This window comes from Ranitomeya imitator, chromosome 1, assembly GCF_032444005.1.
Source record: "Ranitomeya imitator isolate aRanImi1 chromosome 1, aRanImi1.pri, whole genome shotgun sequence".
NCBI classification, from domain to species: domain Eukaryota; kingdom Metazoa; phylum Chordata; class Amphibia; order Anura; family Dendrobatidae; genus Ranitomeya; species Ranitomeya imitator.
This window is the reverse complement of record NC_091282.1, coordinates 180,851,817-180,870,134: the sequence shown is the minus strand read 5'-3', so window position 1 is coordinate 180,870,134 and position 18,318 is coordinate 180,851,817. Positions and strand designations below refer to the sequence as shown.

The 18,318-nt window shown below is 45.2% G+C and overlaps 1 protein-coding gene across 1 annotated transcript in view; it reads right to left on the bottom strand.

The window, feature by feature from the left end:
• The window catches only part of MAN2A1 (mannosidase alpha class 2A member 1), a 216,690-nt gene extending 198,673 nt beyond the window's left edge, over positions 1–18,017 (bottom strand). Inside the window, exon 1 of the mRNA XM_069752627.1 lies at positions 17,538–18,017. Coding sequence (XP_069608728.1) covers positions 17,538–17,672 — 135 coding nt within the window. The 5' untranslated portion in view covers positions 17,673–18,017. The remainder of the gene's footprint in view (positions 1–17,537) is intronic.
• Between the last annotated feature and the right edge of the window lie 301 nt (positions 18,018–18,318).

Below are 18,318 nucleotides of genomic sequence, written 5' to 3'. Positions count from 1 at the left end.
GTGCTGCATAATGCATCTTCAGTGCTTATATCAGCAGCACACTCCGGCTGGCAGGACCAGTGTACTCTGGTCATGTGATCCTGTTGACATCACATTTCTATGTTGCTGCCTATTTATGATTGATCAGCGTCATACAGGAGGCAGAAGTGAACACCCCAGGTGGCAACTAAAGTCATCTCATTAGGTGCCTAACACTTGATTGCTCATATCTCTGCAATAGAGAAGTAAAATAAAAGAAATGTTTTAGCCTCTCACCTAGCCAAATTAGTTCTCATGCTTTGCACTGACGAGGGCCAACAGCCCGAAACACCGTGTCTGCGAATTGAGATACTGATTTGGCTTTTATCCTAAGTTATATTGCACGACTCGTTAAAGAGTTGATTGTGACTTGTAGGATTGCTACTTCCAACAGGTGGCGCTATAGAGTTTAAGTCCTCTTTTTCTCAGAAGAGGCAAATTGCATATTATTCTGCTCAGAAACTAGTAATGCATGATGGGTCCAGTTCAATATGAAAAATTAGGTGAAAGTTCCAGTTTCAAAAATGTAATTTATTCTGAAAAATCAGAAACAGACCTATGGTGAAAAGGGACTGTCAGCAGAGAATGGCCGTTCAAACCACGTGCAGGCGCTCAGTGCATCATGGCGGAGCCAAACATTTAACGAGTAACCGTCATTTTTATTTCAGAATTCAATAGTACATGTGAAAATAAGCAACTTTGTAATATATCTTATCAGAAGAATCTGCTTCTTTCTCTGCCAAAATTGGTTGTTAGCAAAATTCTCATTTCTAGGGTAGAATCTGTATTCAGTGAAGACAGAGTTCCCCATCACTGAGATAGGAGATGGCAGATGCTATGGATATAATTCTATACAGATGGGAGGAGCTGGAGGCAGAGCTCCTCCCTCCTATTTAGATAGAATTGTAACCATAGCAGCTGTCATATCCTATGTAAATAAGAGGGAGGAGCTCTGCCTCTAGCTCCTCCCATCTACATAGGAGATGGCGGCTGCCACAGATACTATTCTTCTCAGTAATGTAAGTACCTTCACAGAATACAGATTTTAAGAATTGACAATTTTCAAGACTGATCAACTCTAGCAGAGAAAATGGTAGTTACCTGCCGATAACTGTATTTCTCTGATCCCATGATGGCACCACTTAGAGAGGGGTCCGCCCCCAGGGACAGGAAACCTACAGATGAAAAAGGGCGTACCTCTCTCCCACATCAGTTGGATTACAGAGCCTTATACAGAACTTCAGCTGCAACTCAATATTTGTACAAATTAAACTTAACCTATTTAACTTAACAGAGGCACCGTGACTAAAACTAATTACTAGTACATTATCAAGTGCACACCTGTGTGTGAAAAGGGAGGGAATATACGGGTGCCATCATGGGATCAGAGAAATACCGTTATCGGCAGGTAACTACCATTTTCTCTATCCCCATGATGGCACCACGGAGAGATTTGAATAGATAGAGCTATTAGGGAGGGACCACTGCCTCTAGAACCCTTCGCCCAAAGGTAGGATCAGAGGAGGTCAAGTCTAAGCGGTAATGCTTGAAAAATGTAGACTGGGAAGACCAAGTGGCCGCTCTACATATCTGTTGTATTGAAACGCCAGCTCTCTCCGCCCAGGATGATGCCACTGCTCTGGTCGAATGAGCTTTTATGTTCTCTGGGATAGCTGTCCCACAGGATGAGTAGGATAGGGCGATGGCGTCTCTTATCCATCTTGCTAACGTGGCTTTCGATGCTTTTTGTCCTTTGCGTGGACCCTGGAAGCAGACAAACAGAGCCCTATCCTTCCTGCACTCCCTAGTGGCTGATAGATATTGGACCAGACATCTTTTTACGTCTAGGGTATGCAGTGTTTTTTCCCCCTCATTTTTAGGGTTGGGACAAAAGGAGGGTAAAGAAATTTCTTGCGTTCTGTGAAACTGTGACGCTATTTTAGGGAGATAAGCCGGGTCAGTTTTTAGAATGACTCTGTCATCAAGTATCTGAGTAAAGGGCGGGCATGAAGATAACGCTTGTATATCGCTGACACGACGAGCTGAGGTTAGGGCCACTAGGAGTGTGGTTTTTAGAGATAAGATCTTTAAAGGAACTTCTGTCAGGGGCTCAAAGGGAGGTTTGGTTAGAGCGTTTAGTACGAGGTTTAGATCCCATGGGGGAGAGTTGTGGAGGGGAATGGGTCTGGACCTAGATGAGGCTTTAATAAATCGCATGACCCAATGATTTCTGGCCAGATCATAATTATACAGTGCTGCCAAGGCTGCTACCTGAACCTTTAGAGTGCTTGTAGCCAAACCTCTTTCCAGACCTTTCTGTAAAAATTCAAGGACTTTCCCTATCGGAATTTCCCCAGACGGGTCTGCCCCTGATACTGACATGAATTTTTTCCACACTTTCCCATATATTCTAGTGGTTACGGGTTTTCTACTCTGTAATAGAGTGGACACCAAGTTAGGAGAGAACCCTTTGTCCCTCAGCAACCTCCTTTCAAAAGCCACGCTGTCATGTGTAAATTTTTTACATTGGGGTGAAATATTGGACCCTGGGACAGAAGTTTCGGCGTGTCTGGTAGAACCCATGGACTTGATATGGACATTTTTCTTAGCCAAGAAAACCATATTCTGCGGGGCCAGAATGGCGCTATTAGTATCACTGTAGTCCCCTCCTCCCGAATTTTCCTCAGCACTAAGGGGATGAGTGACATTGGAGGGAACGCATAGGCAAGGTGATAGTTCCAAGGAATTGTCAATGCGTCTAGAGCTACAGGGTTCCCCCGGGGATCGATTGAGCAGAATGTTTTTACTTTGCGGTTTTGACTGTTCGCGAATAGGTCTATTACTGGTAGGCCCCAGAGATTCACGATTTGATCGAAGACCGTTTGGTTTAGCTCCCACTCTCCCCGCTTTAAGCATGTTCTGCTCAGGAAGTCTGCAGTTTGGTTTTCGGAGCCTTTTAAGTGGAGAGCTGTCAAGGACTTTAGACTGTGTTCCGCTATGTGGAAGATGGATTGGGTTACCTCCATCAGAGCTCGACACCTGGTTCCCCCTTGGTGGTTTAGATATGCAACCACTACCTGGTTGTCCGAAAAGACTTTTACATGATGACCGTGAAGGGGATATAGGAAGTGTGTTAGGGCCAGTTTTACCGCTAGCAGTTCTTTCATGTTGGAAGAGTCTAGCTCTTGACTTTTGTTCCAACTCCCCTGTGCCACTTGATCGCCTATATGTGCTCCCCAGCCCCAGGGGCTTGCATCCGTCGTTAGAATCTTCTCCGTCGGTAGCGCCCAAGGAACCCCTTTGGTTAGATTCCCTGGGTCTGCCCACCATGCTAGGGAGTGTATCGTGTTTGGAGAAATACTTAACTGCCCGTCTAAATTTCCGTGCAGAGATATGCCTAAATTTAAAGTCTCTCATTGTAGATCCCGGGAATGAAGTTGTGCCCACTGAACTGCCGGAATGCAGGCAGTCATAGAGCCCAGGAGGGACATTGCTCTCCTCAGAGTGGTGACTGGGGATACCGTCAGCTGTAACACTGCCTGTGTCATTTTTTGTACCTTCTCCTGAGGAAGATAGCATGTCTGCGTGATCGAGTCTAGGACTATCCCCAAATACTCCTGAACCCGGGATGGAACCATTTTGGACTTGGGTATGTTTAGCAGCCACCCTAGACTCGACAGAGAAGCAATGACCAGATTCAACTGTTGTTCGCAGTGTTGAAATGAGTTCCCTACCACGAGGAGGTCGTCTAGATAGGGAACTATTAAGATATTCTGTTCCCGTATGTGAGCCATTACCTCTGACATTATTTTTGTGAATACCCGAGGAGCGATAGCTATCCCGAAGGGGAGAGCCCGGAATTGGAAGTGTTTTACTTCCCCCTGGATATTCACTGCCAGTCTGAGATATTTTTGGTAATCTCTGTGGATGGGCACATGGTAATATGCGTCTCGTAAATCTAGAACAGTCATGAAACACAAAGGAAAGAGTATTCTCACGCAAGATTTTATTGTCTCCATTTTGAAATGTTGTATTTCCAGGAAACTGTTTAGTTTTTTGAGATTTATGATCGTTCTGTACGATCCGTCCGGTTTTTTTCGGAGGAAGAGAGGAGAATAGAACCCCGTGCCTCTTTCCTGGTATGGAACTTCTTGCAATACATCTTTCTGGATTAGGCTTAGAATCTCCTTCTGGAGAGCTGACTGTTCGAGTGATTGTTTTTGAGGCGTTACCATGAAGGAGTTGCCGGGAGGAACACGAAATTTGAATTTGAGGCCTTCTCGTATAATACCTAGAATCCAAGGACTGTTTGAAATTCTTTCCCAGGCTGGAAGAAACTCGGCTAGTCTCCCTCCGACCCGGGGAGTACCTTCATTGGGATTTTTTATTATCTGGAGGGGGGGGTTTGTTGAACAAGAAGCCCCTGTTTTTGTTTCTTCTGTCTTCCCATCCGTCTTTATTTCCTTTTGGAGGTCTTCTGCGCATGAACTTTCTGTTCCGAAAGGAGCGCCTATATGACTGGTTGGGGAACCCGGGAAAAGATTTCTTTTTATCTCCTGCTTTGTCGAGGATGTCGTCCAACGTTGACCTAAACAGGAATTCACCTTCGCAAGGTATTGAGCAAAGCTTGGTCTTTGTCTGCAGGTCCCCCGGCCAGCACTTTAGCCACAGGGCGCGTCTTGCGGCGTTTGAGAAAGAAGCCGACCTGGCTGATAATCTTGCTGAGTCCACCGAAGCGTCCGCCAGAAAAGCTGCTGCCCCTTTCATCATGGACACTGACTTTTGTATTGTCTCTCTTGGGACTTTCTCTTTTAGTTGCGAATCCAAATGTTCAAGCCATACCATTAGAGCACGGGCCGTGCAGGTGGCTGCGATGGCTGGCTTTAGACCCCCTCCTGCCGCCTCCCAGGAGTTTTTTAAGAAGGTGTCTGCCTTTTTGTCCATTGGATCCTTTAGAGTGCCCATGTCCTCGAAGGGCAGAGCGAACTTTTTAGAGGCCTTTGCTATGGCCACATCCAGTTTGGGTGCCTTGCTCCAGGATGAGCAGGCTGGGTCATCGAACGGGTACTTTCTCTTGGGGGTCAAGAGAACTTTTTTATCCGGTTTCTTCCATTCTTTCTTAATCAAAGAATGAATTTTCTCATTTATTGGAAATACTCTTCTTTTCTTTTGTTCTAGTCCGCTGAACATTATGTCCTGTGCTGTTCTTTTAGGGCGTTCGTCTACCAGACCCATAGTTGTTCTGATGGCCTTTACCAATGCGTCTGTCTCCTCGATGGGGAAGCAACTGCGTCCCCCCTCCGATGATAGTGAGGAGGTCTCGGATGTCGATGAATCATTAGAGTCAGATGTCTCGTTTTCTGATTCGTCTATACTGGACTCGGGAGACTTATGACCTGATCTATGTTTTTTCCTCGGAATTTTAATGCCTTTGAGGGCACTTTCCACTTGATTTTTTATTTATATAGTTATTAATTATTTATTTTTATAGTTTTCAGGTCTGACGCGAACGCCGGAGATTCCTCCTGGATGGTTTTTTCTATGCAGGACCCGCATAGCTTTTTTTCCCATGAGGAAGGTAGCTCTTCCAAACATATCGCACACACTTTGTGCTTTGATTTGCCTGTACATTTCCTTCCCTAGGAGAAAAAGTAATCTCGTATTACATTATTACTTTCACGTAGATCACTCACCCCTTACGACTAAGAGATACAGTCTCTGGCCTCGGGACTGTATCCACTGGATTCGTCGCCGGCCGTGTATTTCCCCCAGAGACTCGGCTGCGTTGTGACCCTGAGCGTCCGCTGCTGCTGCGTTGCTGGGATGAAGCGTTCCCCTTGCGCTGATGTTGTGAGCGCGGACGCAGTACTTCCTCAGGTGATGATTGTGCACATTCCTGTGCCTCTTGTGGTTCTTTACCGCTCATAGTGGCTCCCCACTGTGTTTGCCAAAAAGAGAAGGTTTTCCACGTTTCCTCTACCGAGGACGCTGTTTTTTAAACTTGCCGCCGGCAGAAGTGGTCATCTGCGCATGCGCGCGCGTCACTTCCGGTTCGCGGCACAGGCGTCCTATAGGGAAGATATTATTGGGGACGCCTGTGCGCGCGTTCTAACGTTCCGCCCGAGCCCGTACTTCCGGTTTGGGCGGCGGTTCAGCGGTGCCTGCGGCGCTTTGCTCTAGCCTCCTGCCGCTTCCCAGTTCCTGATAATGGTAGCGTAGCCGCCGCTACCCCCACGCACCTATTAGCGGTGCAGAGGCTGTAATGGTGACCGCCGTCACCTGCCTCTTTCCTCCCCTTTTTTTTTTTTTTTCTTTGGGGAAGGCAGGCTCGATCCTCTTCACTGCCTTCCCCTGCAACACTCACCCGTAGGGCCCGCCGACCCCCGTGGTGGTGCCTCAGGGTCGGAGAAAGGGGGGAGAAAACCAGCTGGACACAGCCGTGACAGGGCGCCCCCTGTCATGAACCGACCGGCCAGCACCCTGGAATCCCACAAAGAATCTTCAGGTACGTCGCTGTAGGTTCCCCGTCAGGGACAGGAAACCAACTGATGTGGGAGAGAGGTACGCCCTTTTTCATCTGTAGGTTTCCTGTCCCTGGGGGCGGACCCCTCTCTCCGTGGTGCCATCATGGGGATAGAGAAAGAAGAAGATTTCTCTGATAAGACCAAGTGCCTGTACTTGTGTTGAACAGTTATTCTGGGCTGACAGAGCCCCTTTAAATTATGGTAGGTTTTTAGAATGTCTCTATTTTGTTTGTTTTCTTAATATATCACCCTTACCCTCCTCATTACAAAAACACACATCATCTGATCTGCTTCATCCAATAAGGATTCAGGTTTATACAGCTTGCAGGTGGAAAATCTGCATAAAAATGATGATACGGTGAAAATCCTCACTTTTCCAATAATTGTGCACCGAGTGTATGCAGATAACTTATCAGCAGTCTCATTATCACAGATAGGAGGACTATGGTGATGTAACCGCTCATATTCCCCCTTTCCTTCATAATGAGTTTATGCTTCTGTACAAACAAACCTGGTCTGAGTCAGGCGACTGCTGCTAAAGTCCATATCAAGAAAAGAAAGTAGGAGTCGAATATTAGGCTTAATGGTCAGTGTGAAAATTGGAAGATTTTTCAAATATACTGAATAGAAAATATAGCACAAATGTGAAAAAAAAAAAAAAAAAAAACAACAACAACAACAACACTTCTCGATCTGAATGTTTGGCCCCTTTAAACTGAAAACATATATTCACCGCCTGTGGCGGCCTCGCATTTCGGGGAGTCTCATGTGGTTATGACATGTGAGCCCGCTGCCCAATCAGTGCTGGCATCACTGTCCCCGCCTTCGGGCGTGTAAATAATCAAAAGAAAGTGAGAGCCGCGGCTGGCCGATTACTTCCTGTTGATTACTAATGTTTCTGGAGACAATGACGCCGGCGGTCATGGCTCAAGTGACAATCAGAGAACATGAGTGCCGACACCGCTGGAGCAGTGGTGGCACAGGAGGCAGCGCTGGGAAATCGGAGTAGTGGAGTCGGTATAAAATGGTCAGACTCCAAAAATATATAATTGGGTACAGTAGGACAATGCAGGATGTGCTGTAAATATTTTCATAGTAATTTGGGAAAGTTATGAAATGTCCTATGTAAACAGATTAAAGGATCTCTGCTTTTAGTTGGGATGAATCTGTGCTGCACTTTACGTACTCAGCAGTGCTGCAGTCTGAGTCCGTAAAATTGAGGAGTCGGAGCTTTGGCACAACCCTCACAGGAGGGGAGTACAGGTGTCTTTATTTTAACGGGGCCAAACATGCAGATCGAGAAGGGGTGGTCCTAGTCGTGGACAGGCCCTTTAAAAAGCTTATATAAGCAATAAATTGTTTTCCGATAACACATTCCCTTTATTGTGCTAATGCATAAGAAATCAGATAATGTTATAATGAGCTAATAAGACAGACTAATCTGTGAGCCAGCTATGGAGCCTACTACAAAACAAAGCAAACAAGTAAAGATTAACTGCAGAAGTGCCGCTTCCATAAAGAAAGCAAAAGCAACAGTACAGTTCTCGCTTAAGTGCTCTACTGAAGTTATTGGAATAAAGGACACCCGGAAATCCATACAAAATGATTAAAAATCACTATTCTACATATAAACCATATGGGAGTGAAACCGGGTCATTAAAATCACTGCTGGCTGTTGTCTAAACTGAAAAAGAGAGGCCAAGTAGGATGTGCAAACACCACTCCCCACAAGTTCATACAGACCTGGCGCAAGAAATAGTGTAATAAAAAGAACACGTTGTGCCAGTCTAAAAATTACAGAAACTCGCTATGCAAGAAAACTTGTTAAGGGCGAGAATGGTAAACTGCCTTCTATTGCTCCTGGGCATTAGCATGGTGCCAGATCAGTGTCGGTCCAATGTCACCCTAACCTAGGGTATTGTTGTGTTTCACAAATGGTTTACAGTCTGCAACAAAAAAAAAATACATGACAAAAATCACAGATTACATCAGACGTTAAAGAGAACCTGCCATCAGAGTCATACTGCTCAATCTACAGGGAGCAGGAATGTGAAGAAATAGTCGAGCTGTGAAATTTTAGAAAGCGTGAATTTCTCGGGAATAAGACATCGGATCACAGATATCAAGGTATCCTATTATTCAGCTTCTATGACCTGCATGCTCATATCAATGGCAGAGGAGGGCTCATCCTCCTGACAGATTCCCTTCCAAAGTGTATTAATGTGTATGATGTGAAACTTTATGAAACAAATCTAAAGCCGGTTTAAGGTTACATACGTGCACAGCATTTTGGCGCACCCGCATTTAAAAAAAAAAATAATCTATGCACTGCACATGTTTGAGCTTCTAATAACCTCATCAGGCTTCTAATGCGGTGAAGCAGCTAAAAAAAAATAAAAGATTTTTCAGGCGGCTTCAGGTGGTTTGGAAGCCGCTCAATAGCTTATATACACTTAGAAAAGGGATCTTCCAGCGGCACCACAAGAAGAATAACCAAAAGGACAAGGGAAGATGCTTCCGGGAAAAAAACGGAATTTTCCTAAACTGTGTTCTCATTCACAAACTCAGCAGATACGCCGGCGATTAGAAGACTTTGTGATTACATGCCCTTACACCACTTTGGCATCTTTTTTTTTCCTGCAATTTGTCTTTTTTGGTGGCTAAAGACAGAAGAAGAAGAAAAAAAAAAAAAAAAAAAAAAAACACGGAACGGAGGTCATATACCTGCAAATACACAATATGCATGATCCTGGCTACATTCCAACTAGACTGTTTCTGGTCTCACACAATAACTTTGCATTGAGTGCACCAGAAACAGTCAAATCAGATTCTGGCCAGGAGTATGCATATCACGTAGTAGCGGTCAAGGGACAGCCGCGCCTGGCGCTTACACAGGATAATCCTCACAGCGTGCAATATGAGGATTCACAAGTCTGCAGTCACATAAAGTGACTGTAGACTTGTCATTGTATTCTGGACAACCCATTTAATATCCTCAAAAGGGTGGTGTCACGACTCTGTTATTGGGAGCCCCAGTACCAGGGGATCCTTCCCTAATGCTAGGGGGCACCCTAGCTCGCCCTGCTCCCAGGGTAACTTCTGAAGGTGAAGATGCCGTGGCCACATACCTTGCCTTATCTCCTGAATCCACCCTCAGTTTGTACTTTTTCCCCACCCAGGGAAGAGGGGAGTAGTAGTGCACCAACCAGACTAAAGTAATATGAACAGGGGTAAAGGAAAATATACAAATATACACACGTATAACAGAGGTATGCACTGAGGAGTGAAGGATGGGGTTAAACAAAAGTAAGAGAAGGGAATTATCACACTCAAAACCAAGCAACTGTCACAGATAAATCTGCCAAAGGCCTGCTCAAATAACCACCAACACCTATTCTCCTAGTCATGCAGCAAAAGCTAGCTCTGATGATGTGTCAGGACCCAGATTATACAGGGGATGGGACTGGCTAACAGTGCACAGCTGAGAGCCTTAGCTCCAAGAGAACTCAACAGAGCACATAAACCCCTGCACTGACCAAAGAAATGTACACCGTTTAATAAGGTGAAGTGCTTCTATACAGTGCAGGAGAAGGAGAACTCAGACTCTGGAGTCTTCTGGCTCCGCTCTGTTGCGGGGAACCCGTGACAGGTGGGTCATGCTGCTGGGCCACATGAAAGGCAGATATGATACTTCACCTTACATCACAACCCTATTCTTTCAAATGTAAGAAATGCTGCTTTGATATAAATACAGAGGATGACTGAGCACGGACATATTATTTTCAGGACAAGACCAAATACAAATCAGTCATTTTTAAAGCACCAATAATAACAATCATTTTGGTTAAAAAACACATACAGGATACCAAGAGTGGCGAGTTTCAGAAGAAAAATAATAGGAATCACTCACTATTGCACCGGGATAATCAAATGAGTCTGTAGTGATTTCTTGATAGTAACAGCACTTTATGCATCCTGAACCAATTATTACAGTATATACTCAAGTATAAGCCGACCCCCCTAATTTTGCCACAAAAAACTGGGAAAACTTATTGACTCGAGTATAAGCCTAGGGTGGGAAATGCAGCAGCTACCGGTAAATTTCAAAAATAAAAATAGATACCAATAAAAGTAAAATTAATTGAGACATCAGTAGGTTAAGTGTTTTGGAATATCCATATCGAATCAGGAGCCCCATAAAATGCTCCATAAAAAATACGCCCCATATAATTCTCCATACAGTTCATGATGGGCCCCATACAAAAAATATGCCCCATGTAATGCTGCACAAAGGTTGATTATCGGCCCATAAGATGCTCTATAGAAACATTTGCCCCATATAATGCTGCATAATGGAGGAGTATGGCTCCATAAGATGCTCCATAGAAACATTTGGCCCATATAATGCCGCATAAAGGTTATTATGGCTCCATAGAAATATTTGCCCTATATGCTGCTGCTGCAATTTAAAAAAACACGATATTCACCTGTCCCCGTTCCACGGCCGCGCTGCTCCGTCTTCCGGCTCTCTGCAGTGACTGTTCAGGCAGAGGGAGGTGCGCACACTAACCACGTCATCACGCCCTCTGACCCGAACGTCGCAGCCAGAGGACATGGAAGACGGAGCGGCGGTGAAACGGGGAAAGGTGAATATCTGTAGAATGTAAGCCTGCAAGAGCAGGGTCCTCGCCCCTCTGTATCAGTCTGTCATTGTTAGTTTGTTTACTGTAAATTATATCTGTAACTTGTATGTAACCCCTTCTCATGTACAGCACCATGGAATCAATGGTGCTATAATAATAATAATAATATCGCAATGCTCACCCTCCCGGCGCAGTCCCTGGCAGCTTCTCCGATGCAATGATCTCTGGGCGCCGGAAGCTCTTACTCTGTTCAGCGGTCACTAGTACCACTCATTAAAGTAATGAATATGTGCTCCACACCTATGGGAGTGGAGTCGCGTTCATATTCATTACTTCAATGAGCGGTACCTAGTGACGGCTGAACACAGGAAGAGCTGCCGGCGCCCTGTGACCATCGGAGAAGCAGGGACCGCGTCGGGAGCAGGTGACTATGATGTGACAGAGAGACGAACAGGGGGAGAAGGGAGATGGACCGGTGGGGGTGACTCGATTATAAGCAGAGAGGGGCACTTTTAGCCAAAAAAAAAATAGGCTGAAAATCTCGGCTTATACTCGAGTATACACGGTACATTCTTTTTCATGCTTGGCATATTTGTTCTAATAAAGACTGAATAAACGTTAATGCTAAAACGTATCACTCTACACTCTGTGGATTGTAATTTAGGAAATAGAGGCTTAGGTTAGAGGACAATTACAGTTCTTAAAGCACCACTCCAGTTTTTTTTTTTTTTTTTAAATTGACCCGCTGGAGTGGTGCTTTAAATGTAATTCCCCTGCCCCCAGTCTCATACTCATCTGCTGTCTTCATCTTTTCTAGGTTTGCTCCCGTCGGTCTCCTACCAAAAGTGATCTGCAGGCAGCTCCAGTGTTTCATGGAGGTCACTTTTCAATACATCTCTATGAGAGCCTTGTTCTGGCTCTCAAACTTGCTTTGAGCAGTTGTTGTGATGTTAATTCTGACTTCCAGAGCGGCGTCGGTAAAAAGTGGAGCCGCCGGAAGGGGAGTATAAGAATGGGGGGCTTACATTTGAAGCGCCACTCCAGTGCTGAAAGAAAGAAAAGAGTTGGGAGTGGTGCATTAAGAGAACAATCCACTTTTCCCTGCAAGTCCTATGTGGCCAAATGTTACATAATATAACATGCACTGCGTCTCTAGAGTTTTTTGGTGGGAGGTATACACTTGGTAAAAAGGGATTTATAAAAAAAAAAAAAAACAATCCTGACTTGTACTTAACAACTTTGTCCCTGACTTGTTTGGAGATCTCCTTGGTCTTCATCTTCATGGTGTTTGGTTAGTGGTGCTTAATGGTGTTGCCGTATCTGTGACCTTTAAAAAAAAGCTGCGTATATACTGACAGAGCATGTGACACTTAAGAAGTCCACCTGTGTGCAATCACTAAGCATGTGACTTATGAAAGGAGCTTCATAACAAAAGGGGTGAATACATATGCACGTGCAAAACGTAAGTTATTTCACTCCATAGATTTAAGGAGGTTATGTTTGGCTTTAAAGATTGTTTAATCCTGCGTGGCTTGTGATCCCTATATGAACCCACGCAGCAGCACATAAGAGGATGCAGGTACGTAGCTCTGCACCCTGTGCATCGCAAATTATTAAAATTATATTGAAGAAGTAATTTAACATTCCAAATTGAATAAAATGTTGCTGATAAACTTCATTTTTCCGGCATGTTTTATGGCTGTCTTACAGCTGCAATGACTCAAACATGTCACTCGAGCACCCGTGTTATTCGGTGCGTACCCGAGCCCCCTCAGCAAACTCGAGTAACGAGCATTTGTGCTCATCACTAAAAGTTACATCTGCGTAACATTTCTAAATCTTTTTTAGCTTTATCAGCAATACTTTGCAAATCCCGATTAATATGGATGCGTTTGTCAAAAAACAAATATATTGCACCAAAAATTGCCAAATAAACCTTCATCCTTGTATTAGGAAATCAACAGGAATCCGTACACCCCCTCTCCTTGCAGATAATGACTTGAAACCACACGGCTTTTGCTCAACTGAACATAAATTAGCATTAACTGGGAGCAATCTACTTATTCCAAGGCTACGTTACCGCAACAATGAGCTTTTGATGTTGCAGATTTTCTGCACCGATTATTTAAATTAGGTTACTTCCGTTTATTCATTGTGTTTTTATCGCGTTTTTGATAAATTTTGATTTCACTGAACTTTGACGTACGCGCTTTTTTAGTTTCCGCATCTGAAACACACAGAAAGCGCTGGCGCTGGGTTTTTTAACCTTTTTTACGCATCTACTGTAAATTTATGGGGACAATCTGCGCATAAATCTCAGTGCACCCGAAAGAGAAGTGGACATGCTGCGAACGGACCGTGGGAGAGTTTCCGCAGCGTAAATAAGATGCACGGTGTCCGGGAGATCACTATAAATCCCATCCACTTTGCTGGAACTGTAAGACGCTGCGTTTTTGACTCAAGGAAAACACGTAGCGTCAAAAACATGATAAAAGCCTAAAAGTAGCCTAAAAAGGAGAAGCATTTAGCAGTAGCGAAGAAAACGTACGTCAGTGCTGAACATCAAGGGACACATCCACGTTACTTAAAGGCTGTAATAGAGTGTAAGATTAGACAAAGTGTCCATGACATGGCAAAAGCCTAATCGTGCGCACACACAGTACACAGGGCTCTGCTGGAGACCAAGAACTCATAGGAAGCTCACCACTGGGAGACGTGCGAATGCATTTAGAACAATCTATCAACATAAAACGCACGGGGCTCAGTCATACCACAATAAGTGATGCTCGTGCGCCTTTGTGGGAGAGTATGGCTTCAGAACTGTAGGACTGACACGTTCACTAAGGTTTTAAATAAAGCACTGAGCAAACATGGGCCCGATTCAATATCGCATTTGCACCTATTTTAGGTTTCGTTTTTCCTCATTCGCACCAGATTAAGATGGAAAAAAACTGCTAAAGTTTTGCGCAAATGTACTCCAGTCCCCCTTAAGAGTGTTTTCAACCTGCCGGAAATTTCTGCAAAGATGCGAAAGGAGGTTAAAAAAAAAAAAAAAAAAAGCACTTTTGATTTTGCTCAAAATTCATGAACACAGTTCAAAAAAATTTGGCTAAAAATGGCAACAAATATTACGATAAAATATGGGACGCAAGACAACAAAAAAACAAACACAAATCGGGCCCTCAGTATCATGTTCATCAGGAAAGCATGTGACATATGGGAACCAGGATACATAATGTAGTTTATGAGAATAGTTATGCTACTGCTAGTAACATGTTCCCAAAATATCAGAACAGGTGGGGACCTTGGATTACAGGCATTCATTTCCAAAACAGCCTGGGTAATTATTATAGTTTTATCTCTTCTCCCTGAGTATACGAAGCAACCACTCGATATGTCAAGAGTTGTTCCTCCCTGGTTTTATTATATTCCGTGAACCTTGTTACACAGCATTACTCTACTAAGATTGATAGATTTCACATAGTTTGTTAAAACCTGTTATGTTGGTAAAAAATTACTCTGGACACTTTGTTACCTCTGCTTTCCCTCACCAATACCCCGGTAACATGTGTGTTCTCCCTCCCCCTTATCTTCCTGCTTAAACTGTTTATATATTTTAAGTTCTTAACATTGTTTGTTAAACCTTAATATAACAAGAAAAATGTAATGATAACCTAAAAGGGAGGAGACGACAAGCGCAATAAAGTCTTATGCAATAGGCAAGAACAGGTGAAGGGACAGGTAACTGATCACTTATGGGGGCGAAACTCACAAATGAGGAATAGAAGCAAGAAACAGCTGCAGCACCCTCAGGACAGGAAAACCTGCGGTGTTAGCGCTTGGAGGGCAGGAGGGGTGATCTGCGCTGCCGAGGAGATATTCCCAATAAGGATCCAGTAGACGCGAGGTTGGAACAACAAAGCTCGACGTGTTTCGAGGTGGGACTCGCTTCATCAGGACAGCACTGTGGACCTCCAGATGGAGACGCTAGCCCAACTTCCAGAGTAAACCTCTGTTATTCCAACATCACGTCTATTAAGGTACCGTCACACTTAACAATATTGTTAACTATATCGTTGCTTTTTGTGACGTAGCAATGATATCGTTAAGGAAATCGTTATGTGTGACAGCGACCAACGATCAGGCCCCTGCTGGGAGATCGTTGGTCGCTGAGGAAAGTCCAGAACTTTATTTCGTCACTGGACTTCCCGCTGACATCGCTGGATCGGCGTGTGTGACACCGATCCAGCAATGTCTTCACTGGTAACCAGGGTAAACATTGGGTAACTAAGCGCAGGGCCGCGCTTAGTAACCCGATGTTTACCCTGGTTACCAGCATAAAAGTAAAAAAAACAAACACTACATACTTACCTACCGCTGTCTGTCCCCGGCGCTCTGCTTCTCTGCACTCCTCTGCTCTGGCTGTGAGCGCCGGAAAGCAGAGCGGTGACGTCACCGCTCTGCTTTCCGGCCGCTGTGCTCACAGCCAGTGCAGGAGGAGTGCAGAGAAGCAGAGCGCCGGGGACAGACAGCGGTAGGTAAGTATGTAGTGTTTGTTTTTTTTTACTTTTACGCTGGTAACCAGGGTAAACATCGGGTTACTAAGCGCGGCCCTGCGCTTAGTAACCCGATGTTTACCCTGGTTACCCGGGGACTTCGGGATCGTTGGTCGCTGGAGAGCTGTCTGTGTGACAGCTCTCCAGCGACCAAACAGCAACGCTGCAGCGATCGACATCGTTGTCGGTATCGCTGCAGCGTCGCTTAGTGTGAAGGTACCTTTAGATCCTTATAGGAAATATCTCCTCGGCAGCGCAGATCAACTCTCCTATCCTCCATTTGGGAACCTGGCGCATTCTACAGCATTAGTAAATCTTTCCCCATAAAAAACCCTATAATTATGAAGGACAGTCTCCGGCAGAAGTGAGAAGGAATCTAAATATTCCAAACACATACTGATAGGAAATCTAGATTGTGAGCCCCAAAAGGGACAGTGCCGATAATGTCTGTAAAGAATCGAGTAAAATAAATATTTATCTAAAAGACAAATAACATTGGGATAATTGAAAATAAACTAAATAAAGACAATAATAACAAATTATTCAGCCTTTTTTTTGGTTATGTCCGTTTGGAAAAGCTCAGAGCCCACCACTGCGAGAAGCCTAAAGATACCAACAACGGCCATCACCACGGCCCAGGGGTTGGGTACAGCCTCATACGCAGGCATCACGGCTGATGTCATCGCTGCAGGACTGGCACGCATCGCTGGAGGGAGCAGGCAAGTAATTGGTTAATCTTTTATAACAATTCCTGCTGTTGGGAAAGTTTTTGAAAACTCTAAGGGTATGTGCACACGATGCGGAAAACGCTGCGGATCCGCAGCAGTTTCCCATGAGTTTACATTACAATGGAAACCTATGGGAAACAAAAAAAACGCTGTGCACATGTTGCGGAAAAAAACGCGCGGAAAGGCAGTGGTTTACATTCCGCAGCATGTCACTTTCTGCGGATTCCGCAGCGGTTTTACAGCTGTTCCAATAGAAAACCGCAGTGAAATCCGCGATAAGTCTGCAGCAAAAACGCTGCGTTTTTGCTGCAGATTTATCAAATTCCGCAGTGGACCATTATACGTGTGCACACAGCCTCATAACCAATTTTCAGAGCAAGGACTATAAAAAAAAAAAAAAAAAAAAAGCTGTCCAGAGGGAACGCAAGAATATATTATATATTATTTTGAATGCGCCCCTTGCGTTCCCTCTGGACAGAATGTTAAGGCGCCATCCCCTATAATAATGAGGAACGGTCACAGTATCAGGGGGATTTCTAAAGACCACCCTGCAAACAGACGACAAACCAATTAGGCAACACAAGACTGAATTAGAGGGAGTTTTCCTAAATCTTGGGGCTCGAGAAGAACACGTGGAGAACATGCGGAGCAGGCCTTCTGTTCTGTACACTTGGGATCTGTGGGGGGCTCAGTAATATAGCGGACACCCCTGTAATTATGCCCTTAGAGTGATCTGGCCTCAGGTTCCACAATACAAACTGCACACATTGAATAGACTGCCTAGACATGATGGGGCTGGTGTACTTACTGATAGTCGCTGGATGGACTCCTAAAATTCTCATGTTAGCATCAGGACATTTTATAAAGATTACGGAGCCAGAATGAAATGGATTCTCATAGTAAGTACACCAGCCTCATCAGATCCAATAAAGTGAAGAGAAAACTGGCAGCAGATCTGGTGTGAAGTGATTGAAGGTAGAAGAAGTACAGCTGGCAGAAGTCAGGGCACCTGGTGCCTCGGGATGTGCCCGCGGCTGATGGGGCATCGGGGCACACGGCAGGGCTCACCTGTGGGAAGGCGCCCTCTCTGCGCGGGGTCATCGGTTGGTCCAGCTGCCCCCGGTCCAGCATGAGATACAAGGAGAAGATCACCACACAGAAGATCGCGCTGCCCAGCACCGTGATCTGCCGGCTCAGCTTCATGTTCCCGGGCAGCGCGCACAGCTCCGAGCAGTCCCGGCTCACAGCTGCCCCGAGCCCCGGCGCCACATGCTCCGCTCCACAGGTCACACAGTGACAGCACCAACTTTCCCCCCCATGAGGGCTCAGCAGCACCGGGAAGAGCTCGTGCCTCCCCCTAGAGCAGCAGAGCCCGGGACTTCCGCACAGTGCCCGGGAGTCCGCGGCCACAACTGCTATTCCCGGGCACAACAATCCCGTCCGCCGAGTCCCGAGTCCTCCTCAGTGCCAGCTCCCGGGAAACGCTCCACAACTCCGACCAGCGGCTCCAGTATGCAACCACCGAGAGGCGGAGCTTCCAGGAAGGGGCGGGGACACATGTGCACAGGACGCGTCATACTATCACAGCCCAGGGAGTGAGAGCGGTGACGTCACAGGATTTGGTCCGAGCAGTCACGCCCCCTGGGGATTTGGGGTCGCTGTGTGGTTTGGTCATTAGGGTCCTCCGTGTGTATGTGTGTGTATATATACCGTGTATGTATAGTGTGTGTACTGTGTATATATAATACTTGTATTCTGTGTATGTATAGTGTGTATGTATAGTATGTAAAGTGAATGTATAGTGTGTGTATATGCATAGTGTGTGTATACTGTGTATGTATAGTGTGTA